This window comes from Natator depressus, chromosome 7, assembly GCF_965152275.1.
Source record: "Natator depressus isolate rNatDep1 chromosome 7, rNatDep2.hap1, whole genome shotgun sequence".
NCBI lineage: Eukaryota > Metazoa > Chordata > Testudines > Cheloniidae > Natator > Natator depressus.
The window spans coordinates 122101195-122113963 of NC_134240.1; the positions used below are offsets into that span (position 1 = coordinate 122101195).

The window sequence follows — 12769 nt, forward strand, 5'->3', positions numbered from 1 at the left end:
GTAACCTTAACAGGGATTCCTTGAAATACAACCAGCTCTCCTGGACTCCTTTCCCCTTCATGTTAGTCCCCCAGGGGATCCTACCCATCTGCTCCCTGAGGGAGTCAAAGTCTGCTTTCCTGAAGTCCAGGGTCCGTATCCTGCTGCTTACCTTTCTTCCCTGTGTCAGGATCCTGAACTCGACCATCTCATGGTCACTGCCTCCCAGATTCCCATCCACTTTTGCTTCCCCCACTAATTCTTCCCTGTTTGTGAGCAGCAGGTCAAGAAAAGCTCCCCCCCTAGTTGGCTCGTCTAGCACTTGCACCAGGAAATTGTCCCCTATGCTTTCCAAAAACTTCCTGGATTGTCTATGCACCGCTGTATTGCTCTCCCAGCAAATATCAGGAAAATTAAAGTCACCCATGAGAACCAGGGCGTGCGATCTAGTAGCTTCTGTGAGTTGCCGGAAGAAAGCCTCATCCACCTCATCCCCCTGGTCCGGTGGTCTATAGCAGACTCCCACCACTACATCACTCTTGTTGCACACACTTCTAAACTTAATCCAGAGACACTCAGGTTTTTCCACAGTTTCGTACCGGAGCTCTGAGCAGTCATACTGCTCCCTTACATACAGTGCTACTCCCCCACCTTTTCTGCCCTGCCTGTCCTTCCTGAACAGTTTATAACCATCCATGACTATACTCCAGTCATGTGAGTTGTCCCACCAAGTCTCTGTTATTCCAATCACGTCATAATTCCCTGACATCACCAGGACCTCCAGTTCTCCCTGCTTGTTTCCAAGGCATTCGTATATAAGCACTTGAGATAACCTGCTGATCGCCCCTCATTCTCAGTATGAGGCAGGAGCCCTCCCCTCACAGACGTTCCTGCCTGTGCTTCCTCCCGGTATCCTGTTTTCCCACTTACCTCAGGGCTTTGGTCTCCTTCCCCCGGTGAACCTAGTTTAAAGCCCTCCTTACTAGGTTAGCCAACCTGCTCGCAAAGATGCTCTTCCCTCTCTTCGTAAGATGGAGCCAGTGTCTGCCCAGCACTCCTCCTTCATGGAACACCATCCCATGGTCAAAGAATCCAAAGCCTTCTCTCCGACACCACCTGCGTAGCCATTCGTTGACTTCCACGATTCGACGGTCCCTGCCCTGGCCTTTTCCTTCCACGGGGAGGATGGACGAGAACACCACTTGCGCCTCAAACTCCTTTATCCTTCTTCCCAGAGCCACGTAGTCCGCAGTGATCCGCTCAAGGTCATTCTTGGCAGTATCATTGGTGCCCACGTGGAGAAGCAGGAAGGGGTAGCGACCCCTTATAATTAATAATTGTCCGGACCTGGGAAAGGCTACTCCAGAACAGCAGTGTCATGTGGTGATGATGAGGAAGTGTTGAGCAGAGGCACTAAAGTGTCTGTCTGCGCCACTGTTTGCTGAACAGCCATAGCAGGAGGGTCAGAACCCAGAGGAATAAGATCCCTCAGTTGCTGGCTACTGGGTGTCAGTACCGAGACCGGTACCAGATGGAGAACAGCACCTTGATGGGGATCTAGTAGAGCAACGTGTAGGAGAAGACCTTGAATCTGGAGGAACTCCTCATGGGTTCCAGAAAGGCCACTGCTGTACATGACATGGTACCAGGGATGAACCTCATGGCATCCTACCTCTGCACTTGCTCCTGTCAGAGCCACGATACTTGGGCCTTGACCTGCATGAAGAGGTACAAGGAGACGCGCAAGACCTCCTGTAATGAGAGCTCAATATGCAAGACTTTGAGGAAGAGTCAGCATTCGAATGCCAAGGCAGCACAGTACCAGATGGAGTAGCTGGAGACCAACACCTGGACCATCAAGAAGCAGACAGTGCCAAAGGAAGCATCTGAGCCTTTCCTGCTGAAGGGACCATGGGCTTGGTCTGCTGCACAACAGAGCTCCCAGATCCTGATGGTGTTGATAAAGGCTCAGTTCCAGATGGTGCTGAATGTGTAGGTGCCGAAGAGCCCAGTACCGGGGCTTGCATGGCAGGAACAGTTGGTACCTGGACTTCGTCCTGCATCAGTGGCGTCTGGCATGGACAGGCACAAAAGGTCCCAGGCTGCTGCTTAAACCTCAGGGATCATCGGCACCCATATACCAGGGTGCACCACAGAGGAAGTTGATGCCATTGAAGGGCCCAGCAACGGAGCTGGCATAAGGTGCCACAATCAATACTCTATACTGCTAGAATGTGGTTCCAGGGAGAACCTTAGCAGGAGCTGATTTAGCTCTAGCCTCAGTACCAGTCTTCTGGTGAAAGTCTGTAGGGGACCTAACCCTTGAAGAAGAGGCTCCTTCTGGCTAGAAGAGGCCAAAAGTGCTGGACGACTTCTGTTTTTTATGCTGTACTGGAGAAGAAGAATGGTGTCTTTGGCTCCCTTCAATGCAAGGACACCCCCAAGCCTGGCAGCGCGCTCTGAGACAGAGTCGAGTCCAATTTCCTGCATACCAAGCGGTGGGGTTCCCAATGGGGGCGCAGAGCTGCTTCCATCAGAAGGTCTCCATGTCAAACTTCCTCAACTTTAGTCTTGGTCTTACCCCCGCAGAGATAGGGCACTGATGCCTCACGGGTCCTTCTCCCAAACATTTTAAGCGGTAGGAGTGAGGCTCGCTGACTGGCCAGATTCGTTAGCGCCAGAACAGCGCTTAAATCCATGGGATACAGGCATGTCCCCGTACAGAGCCAAAAGCTCGAAGGAAAGAAGGATAAAAACAAAGATTCTTTAGGAAACGAGTATTACCTGTCTAAACTATAGCTACACCGCCAACTAAACTACCCGCTCGCCGTAAAGATCTCTCAGGCTGTTTGCTAAAGGGACAATGGGGAAGAATGTGAGACGATCCACAGGCAGCGAGAAGGAACTGAGGGGGCCAGGGCAGCCCTGCCCCCTTGAACCCTTGGCTGGCAGCACAAGCGTGCAGAGGGCGCATGCGGTGCCCCCACAGGTCCTGGTAGAGGACAAAGTTCTCCAGTTTCGGTTTCCGGGCGCGCAGACACCGCAAGTGGAAGGGATGTGTGCAGGCACTCAGAGGAGAAGTTAGTGAATAGAAACCCCTGGTGTTTGAACAGGAGCTCTTGGCTCCCAGAGCGTGCAAGCCCCGCCCAGCCAGTCTCTATAGAGCTTTCCAGTTTCCTGGACCCAAGCCAATGGGCTAAAGGAATTTACACATTCAGACTACGGCTGCAGCATTCGTAATCTCCTTCAATCAGATACCTATTTAATGAGCTTAAAAACTACAACAGAGATGTCTGCGATCCTTCCAAGTGTCCTATACCAGACTAATTGTCTATGGATCTTAAGAACTCTTATGCTATGCCTCCAGACTTCACAATGTCCTAGACCCACAGCTCTTTGGATTGAGCAGTTTCCAAACCCTGCAGGCTTTATAAACTCCACAAAGACTTTGCAGAGCTCCCAGAAGTTCAAATATTCATAGTGACTAACTCCAGAATTAACTACCCAACATCTGGAGAATTGTTCCGGGCACCAGATCTCATTGAGGACAAAATTTTAAAAATAAAAATTTGAACTTGCTAGACCAGGTTGATTTTAGCTTTCCAAATAATTTCAGTGAGGAAAAATCCTGTTGTTCAAACTCTTATCTCTTAAAGACACCTTGTCTGATTAATAGCAACATTTCCTGGAAAGGTCTCTTGTACCAAGAGAAAAAAACACAAACACACACACACACACACACCAGAAATTAAGCAGAAAGGAGCTCTTTCTGAAAAAGTTTTGTAACTGGAGAGGGAGGCTGCTCAAAATCGGGCTTAAACTAAAAATTGGCTACAAGTGTCAGACCCACGGTCCATACACATTTCATCAGCCACTGTTAGATGATCCCCTGCAGTACCAAGGTGCAGTAGGAAGGACTGAAATTCCTAGTTAGCGTGTGATTAGATTAAACCCTAAACATTAGCTGAACATGGCATTTGCTACGTACTTAACATTGGACTCTATTTACAAAGGGAAAAGGAACCAAACAGAAGCAGCGAGCCAGGCTCGGCGTGTCCTCTGGGACACTGTTGCTAGCACCCATGCGAGCAGCACAGCGCGATGTACCACGTCTGTGCACGGTGCCATTCCATCCAAGTCTGTCTGTTGGGCCCGGGTCGGTCTTGGGGTACAGCTAGGCAGGCAGTGCCAAGGGGAAGCCTGGTAAAAGCTAAATCATTTCTCTTATTCCTCCAAAATCAACAGCAGCTGATGGTCAGTGTTCCGGGGAACACCTTGGGACTGGAAGCTACAGGCTTCAAACAGCAAGGCCCTTTCAGTGATGGACCCAAAAGAGACAAGGAGCACAGGGAGGGTGGATAACAGTACCTAATCCCGTCCCGGGCCAAACCTCCAGTGCCCCTGGGGCCAGGCCTACCTATTCCCAGAGGGCACTGCATTAGGGATTATGACCTGTGTCAGCTGCATTTTAGAGGCTGGCAGAGCACGTGCTGCAGATTTATAACACACATCCCTGATTATGGACCCACAGTCACCCCCTAGGTCAAAGCAATCTAAATGATTCTTAAGAATATTAATGTACCTGCCCCATAACAGCCCCACACTGTCACCGGCTAAATGTACTTGCCAGCTGATGCAGCACTACGTGTGCATTCAGAACACACGTTGTTTGCAATTGACTCCCAATCGCCGGACTGGCTTCACATCCCTGTTTTATCTGTCCTTGGTGTTTCAAAATCAGCTTTTTGTCTCCAGCTCAGGATTTGGCTTTGGTGGCCGGCGCAATGTTTTGTGACAATTCTCCCCACTGTGCAGCTCTTTGTAGTTGATCAGGCAGATTAGGAAAGCTGTCTGATGGGTGAAATTCATTTCTTTGACAATTTCTTGGCACACTGAACATCTCAACAATATATGCTCAGACCTAGGAGCTTCTGGAATGCCCACCTGCCCGAAAAATGTTATTTTGGCCTGAAGTGCATTATGTGATTTCCCCGCCCTCATTCCAGAGGATAAATTCATAGTCAGCCAGCCCTCGGTCACTTACACATAAAGATCCATAGGAAACTCTTTCATCATGTGTGTTACGATGAACTCCACCATCAGATCTGGGAGACCGGGGAGGAAAACGACAAAGTGAATGTAAAACTAGCTGCAGTAACACCTGGCAGACAACAATAAGCACATCCAACTACCCCCACCCCCACCATGTCACAGCAATCCTGGTTAGAAGCAAGAGAGATAATTTACTAAATAGTCTGAATTAGGCACCTCTTCTGAAAGCCCAGGGTGAAGCTACTGAGAGTAGCCTGGCATTTTAACGGGAAGCGCTTTGAGACTTGCTTCCTCCATGCACTTTTCCCCGCACTGTTGTTTAAATAAAAAAACACATCACTAATTTTGATGCATAGAATTGCACTCATATTTCAAACCTTAGCACCAATGGAAAATTCCGGTAGGAAATATGTTGTAGAACCCAGTTGTCACCAGAGGCCAGATATGTTTTACAGCTTTGTTTTCCGAGACGATAACGTAGAGGACATTCATATATCTACACAATCGGCTCTGAAGCAAAGTAGATCCAGTCTTGCCTCAAGAATGACTAAACTCTTCTACATACTACTCAGTTTTAATCTTGGTCAGTTTCACAAGGGGTACATTTGCTAGAACATCAAGAGAAGCAGGCAAAACAGCCTTCCAGCGAGTCACGTTCAGCCCAGTTTGTCTGTTCCAGGCAGGCAAGGTGCCCAACAGTCACTTCCACCACCAAACATCTGTTTCTTTCCAGTCAGCTTTTTCTCAGCTCAGTCACCCAGAGACTGCTCATTCCCAGCCATCACCTTCCCCACCTAAACGTTTTGATGGATTAGCCAATGAATATTCCATTATTGACATTCGTTCAGCAATGGACGCGAGGTGTCTGATGCCTTTCGAAAAACCTGATGGTGAATGTGGCTTTCCACAGATCTAAAAGATGCAGCATGTTACATGGCACCAATCCTCCTACCTAATCGCACTAGAGGAAAGTGAGGGGGTGGGATGAAATGCACCCTGCTGAGAACTGAAATTCCTTGCACAGGTAATAGGTAGCCAGGAAACTCCCCCAAACTAAGCTGATTTCCTCCTCATCACAGGAGATGGGAAGATCCCACCCTAGCAATACTCACCTAGGACTGCACACACCAGGGGGCGGCAGGGCAGGTTCTTGTCTGCGGCTTTCTTCCGGTGTCTCATTGGCTTCAAACACACAAAGAAGAAAGGAAGTCAGCAGATACCTGCATGGTACCCAGCACATCATCACCTGCTTTCCATACAAATAAAATCACTACCACAGGCTCTCCTGTAGTTTTGGGCTCTTCCATTTCTGCCACCTCGGTTCTATGGCCACCGCAGTCCAGGGCACAGAGGGTTACCAGGGAGACAGCAGCTGGGGCTTTGGTTACTTTGATTCTGAGCTGTGTAACTGGAGGGCGCTGTCGCACCAGGGCGCAGCGCTCTCCCTTATCTTCCCCTGACCCAGAAGTTTGTTTTTCGCTCTCACAGTGACTGGAGTGCTACATGGCTACTCTATCAGCTCTAACAGCTTAGAAAGACGATTCCCATTCCATGCTTGCTGCTGAGAAAGAGGGGCTGACAGCCTGGGGCTACGCTTGCTTTAAAAATAAAGAGCTTGAGTCTCTCCTGGCATGGTCACACCACCATCTCCCAGGCCACTGGCCGCCAATGGGGAAAAACTCCGCTGGAGAGCAGTTCCGGTGGTGGAATGACCAGCTTGCGGGTCGGAGGTTTGGAGCCTGCAGCCAAGTCCCACTGAGGGAGCATGCACAAATTCACAACATCCTCTTGAAGCTGGATTCCTGTCGACCCTTGGATGCAAATGAAAGGGCCCTTCCTGCAGCAGAACCCCTGGGTCAAGACAGTGCTAAAAACACCACGCCCCCTACTTGCGGGGCAAATCACCCATCTGAAAGAGGGAGTGAACTGAGCTCAAAGAGGTTAGGGTTCACTACAGCATGCATATTAACGTATCACAGGGGGCCTAACGTTTGCTGACTCTTAAGGCAGACTGCTCCCAGACTGCACTAACTCCTCCAGTCCCCACAGACCTCCCATTACACATCGTCTCCCCGGCTACACTGGCCAGATGTGTCTCAAAAGCCAGCCCTCACCCAGCTCCTTGAGCGAGCCAGTAAGGAGCCAGGCTGCTCACTCCCCAGCTTAGCTCATTCCCTTGACGAGGAGTCTTGAGCCTCTCCTGCCATGACAACGTTTCTTTCCCACACCTGCACCAGCAGGGCTCACTGGGTTCTCACGTGCACTGGCCCCAGGCAGGGCGTCTGTGACACAACGCACAACCAGCTGAGGACCCAACCTTGGCTTCAGCCGCCCCAAGGAGAAAGGAAGGATCCTGCGGGGAAGACTCACCATTCTGTGCAGGTTTACTCGAAAATTCACGTTGTCATCATGCAAAAAAGCATTTGCGTACTGATCCTATTGAAGAGAGCAAAGCCTGAGCTGAGAAACATATACTGCATCAACCCCCCCAGTAGCAACCCCCCTGCCCCAGGGCAAAACTCACAGCTGCCCGCAACTCAAGGTTAGAAAGCTGCCATCAGCAGGAAGAGGCGCTTGCCTGAGTCTTCTCTTTCCTGTTCCCCATTTGTGCCTCTAGTCAGACAACCCAAGCGACTCCACTTACACAAACACCTGCACCAAAGTCATTTATTTCCCCGGCCTTTCTTTGCTCACCCACGTCGCAGACTCCACGTACGACAGCGCCAAGAACATTTTAATGTGGGCTGTAAAATGCACAAGGAGGTTCTCCTGCCTGCCTCTCTTTCCTCGTCCCCGTGACAGAGCGAAGAAGAAGGGTTACAGTGGCAGGTTGATGGACCCATCACGGCAGAAGTTATGGCAGGACAGGCTGCTAGTAGGTGGCTCAGCAGCTCCAATCCTCAGGGAAATCTCATTCCAAAATCCACACTAAACCAAACGGCGTTCCATATAATACACTGCCAAGTGTGGTAATAAATATCCCCTCCATTTAATACCAGGATCAAACATGCCTTTGCTAGGCACAGGGGATATTTCTCTTCTCCCTTTGTCTACATGCCTTTCTGATGAGCGCAGGTGCTAAGAATAGCTCATTCCTAACATTTGTAATGAAATCAGAGTTAACTAGCTCTTCTGCAGCACCTTGAACAAATACTTTATGAACCATGACTTTAAAAGCAGAGCACTCGGTGCAATTCTGCTGACTTTGCCACTCTGAAGCAGCGACATGCAGACCTCAGTGGTTCAGGAGCCAAATTAGCGATCAATATTATGCAAAAGAGCCACAGGAGTGGGAATTCATCGTTTCATTTACTAGAGCGCTATTCGAACATAAGAACGGCCAGACTGGGTCAGACCAATGGTCCATCTAGCCCAGTATCCTGGCTACTGACAGTGGCCAGTGCCAGGTGCCCCAGAGGGAATGAACGGGTAATCTTCAAGTGATCCACCATGGTACTATATATTCCTATTTAAACAGTGTGACAGAGAAATATTTAGTTTATATAGATTATTCTTATCAGCTACAATTGGTTAATAACACAGGAAAAGCCAACTGGTTCATAATTAAATTGCACAGTGTTTTCATAGCATCTGCCGCAAAGAGCCGCAGGAGACACATGGAAGAGCCACTCGCGAGCCTCAGTCTGAGTATCACTGCTCTAAATGGAAGGTTTTTACTTGTGCGCAACCAAAACCCTTTTCCAGTCGGGACCTGACCCTCTGGCTCCCCACCTGAGCAGTCTGCCCAGCAGGGTGACAACACCCACCTCCTTCAAGGCAGGAGAGGGACAACGTGGGCCCCGTCTGTGGAAGCCGTGGCCACTCCCTCCAATGCCAGCCCCTGCTCCCTGTCAGGACTTGGGATGGCTGAAGAACAGCACCGTCTGCTTAGTGTGAACAATGCGGAGTCAGGTGTCGTCAGAGCCTGGAACATCTCAAGGTGTCCCCTAGTGACCTACCACGCAGGCCACATGAGAGTGGAGCGGGTCTGAGCTCAGCATGCTCCCCACGTGTAACGCAAGAAGCCGACACTCCCTGAAATGAGGCAACGCTCCGCTAGTTTAGGCTCAGTGCTAACAGCAGTAGTGCTGGACTTCACAGCAAAGGATTAAACCATCTCTGGCAGGGTCTCCATCTCCCTGCCCCTCTGCAGTTCTCCAGTGCCCACGTGACAGGAAGCAAGGGGAAGGGACACCCGCGTGGAGCCAGGGCGTCACATGAGACAGATGGCCGCATGCTGATGAGATGGGATCGTGTACGAGACCTACCTCTGCTATGCACGTCAGGATAATAAGACAGAGCTTGCCGCTGTGGAGCCGGTGTTCGTCTGCAAATGAACAAAACCAAGCCTACGTGAGCCACTAGGCCTTGTTGTGCCAACAGGTCGGCATGTGGACTCAGAGCATAAAGACCCTCCCTGGCTGAAACAGGGCAAGAGGCCAAGTATCAAACTCTTCACACAACTACTCACCCACCCTGCAAGAGTAAATAGTCTCACCGTGGCCCTAAAGCCATCTCCCCAGAAGCCGGACCACTACACCCCACTGAGCTATCGGGAGTCTCTGCCAACAACACAACATCAGATTTGATTTCTCTCTCAGCAAAGGCTCTCTCGGGAGTGTGACAGAATACACCCTGCAGTCACACCCTACTCACTAGTGTAATGATCTTGGTATAAAGTGTGCCTTGTAAGGTAGTATTTGAAAACTCATAATTTTTTGGTCAGTATTGTCCTGAGGAAATATGTGGCAATGTTGCATGTGAAGTTATAAGATTCCCCTGTATGGTGTTAACAACTCATGTTCCAAACCCCACAGCCCTGCTCCAACAGAAGTCTGCAAACAGGTCTGTCCTCGACAAAGGAACGTGTACTCTGCTTAACTTGCATTTAAGCAGTAAACAGGGTGGGAAACAAAGGAACCTCAACCAGGTGAGAAAAAGCAGCAGGGAACATCCTTCTGCATAGACTCTGTCTCCTAGTGCCCAACTAGGGGACTGAAACTATAAAAAGGAGGAAAAAACACCACACAGCACCCCTCTCTCTCCTCCTGCCCATTGTATTCACTGCACCTGAAGGAACACAGGAAGCATTCACTGGACTCTGGGGGAGGGGTTTAATCAGTAAGACTGCCGAAAGCACATGGTTAGAAATTTTGCTTGAATCTAATCTAGTTTGTTAAGTTAGGCATTAGTAAACATCTTCTCTTTATTTTCCTTGTAACCGTTTCTGACTTTTATGCCTCATTACCTGTACTCATGTAAAATCTCTTTGTAATTAATAAACTTGTTTTACTGTTTTATCTAATCTAGCGTGTTTAAATTGAAGTGTCTGAATCACTACTTGAGATAATGGACAGGAAAATTATTCCTTTTAAGGAATAACGGACGTAAAATATTTTGTTCTCTCCAGGAGAGGGCTGGGCACTGCAGGACATACATTTTGGGGGGGGGAAGTGTCTGGGACCAGGGGTGTGTTGGGATCACCCTGCAGTATAATCAAGGCTGGTGAGAACCAGAGAGTAACCCAAGTGTGGCTGGCAGGCTGCAGTTAGACACACACACAGAGTGGCTTACATGCTGGGAAGCTGTTTGTGAGCAGTCCAGGTGGGAGCTACTGCAGCGAGACATTGTGAGGTGCCCAAGGGGGTGACACAGCTGCTCATTAGTCTGGATTGCACCCTGGTACGTCACAGAGGGGTCTCTCTCTGGCTCACCTGTTTGCCTTTCCCCAATACTCGGAATGCAGAGCTTAGCCCCTGGCCAACACTCCAGGTGAAAAGCCCTTCCTCGAGCACCACAACTGCCCTTCCATCAGCTCTCCAAGGGAGATCAGTTTTGTTGCTTACATCAGCCGGTACATTACGCAGAAGAGCTCTGGCAGACAGGCAGTGCAGTAGTGCACTGACCACGGTGCTGACAGACAAAGACCTGAGCTCTAACCCCAGCATTTACATAGACTCAAGGGTGCCTAGAGACTTGTCCCAGGTGCGAATGATGGCTAGAAAGCCTGTGAGGGCTTATTTTTAATGTTAAGGGCTTCCCCACACCCACCACTTGCCTTTCACCTTAGAAATTCAGGCCCTGTCTGCCCTGGAAGACTCTATGGGACAACTAGAAGGCTGGCAGAGTTATCAGACCCTAAATATGAAGGAACTGATTGAGCGGGGAAGCAATTTTTATTCAGACTGTTTAAAACTCTGCTTTTATTTTGTTTTCCATTATCACTGATCGAATAATTGAGAACCATGTGGGAGAAAGGAATCCCCGTTCGGAGTCTACACCCCAGCCTGCAAAGACAGCTCCCAAGTCACAGTTCTGAGACCTCCAACAAATCCTCCAGAACACCAGGGAAGACCAGACTGGACATTCTGGCTGGTTTTAAAGTAAAACACAAGAAGAAAGAGATTTTGAAAACACAGGCCACCTTCATGCAGCAGAAAAGGGCGTTAACCCATGCCCCCTCCAAAAGGCTTTGGTGACATGGCATTCAGGACAGTGCATACAAACATCCCACATTGAATTTGCAAACAGATCTGACTCTGGGCTGCTGGCTCTGCTCGGTGCTAGGACATGTGATTATTAAAGGGAAAATGAGCCCCAGAGGGTGTGAATTTTAACCTGCTGTATTGAGTAAACATAAGGGCACAGTTGGGGTGCAGCGGGTTGAGCGTCACACAGGCATATCTCCCTACTGAGCCCAGACTTTTCAAAAGAAGGGAAAAGTTTTTCTCTTCAGGAAGGAGGAGCAGTGGCCTGCAGGAACTCCAGTACACGAGAGCCTTGTTATCTTTCTGTCACAAGATCTCCAGGCTTATTTCAAAGGTGCTGCTCCCATGTCTCTTCTCCAGGGATTAGGCTGGAAGCGTTACTACTGCACACTAAGTATTCATGCTTTAGCCTGCTCAGGTCATTTCCAGCTGCGAGTTACAGGCGAGGGGGCTGTTATTCATAGCGATCCTTTGCATCTTCCGGCAGAGGATCTGAAAACCCTTTACAAACACTCAGTACAGCAGGGAAACATCAACGCTCCTGTGGGATGTACGTCAATCTGAGCCCTGGTTTACAGACGATCCCTCTCAAGGCTCCCCTGACTATGGGGTCTGGCAGAGAGGGGTTAATTAGACGGGATTCTGATGGAATGGATGGGTTTTAAATTACACCTTCCGGGGCAGGGGTGGAACAGCTGGAGTCAGGGCAAGCGGACATCACTCACATGTACCCACCCCAAGATAGAAGTGATCCTGTAGCATCACTGGTTCTCTTCTTTCCCATCCCTCCATGGGATATTGGCCTTAAATGCTTTCTCGTTTCATAAAACGAATGGTCAAAGGAAGGTCACTTGGGAGCCCCTATTTACCCACTCAGCAAAGAGAACCAAGGGATACACCCAAAGAAACTAAAAGGCTCCACGTTTTAAAAGGATCTGGTTGTGGAACTCGTCGTCACAGGACACTCTCACTGCAAAGAGCTTCGTGGCGATTAGCCATTGAGGGTGAACCTGCACTGCCTGGGGCAGCCCACAGCAGGAAGCCTTCCAGCCTGGTGCACAGAGCCAGGCCCACGGCAGCGGGTTAAAAACAGCCACGTGGACATGGCAGCTCGGGCTCTCAAGGCCACCCTCCTCCGCTTCAGAGCCCGAGCTCAACACCTGCACAGCTATTTGGAGCACGAGCCCCGCAAGCCCAAATCCGGTGAGCCAGGCTGGGAGACGCACTGCTGTGGGCTGCACAGACGTATC

The 12769-nt window shown here is 49.7% G+C and overlaps 1 protein-coding gene across 2 annotated transcripts in view; it reads right to left on the bottom strand.

Annotated features, from left to right (window-relative positions):
• ARMH3 (armadillo like helical domain containing 3) overlaps nt 1-12769 on the bottom strand; it is a 185901-nt gene that overhangs the window by 120752 nt on the left and 52380 nt on the right. For both annotated transcript variants that reach the window (XM_074959495.1, XM_074959494.1), the window contains exons 16-19: nt 9300-9358; nt 7402-7467; nt 6144-6213; nt 5024-5084 (exon numbers count right to left, since the gene is read on the bottom strand). In XM_074959495.1, coding sequence (XP_074815596.1) covers nt 5024-5084; nt 6144-6213; nt 7402-7467; nt 9300-9358 — 256 coding nt within the window. The remainder of the gene's footprint in view (nt 1-5023; nt 5085-6143; nt 6214-7401; nt 7468-9299; nt 9359-12769) is intronic.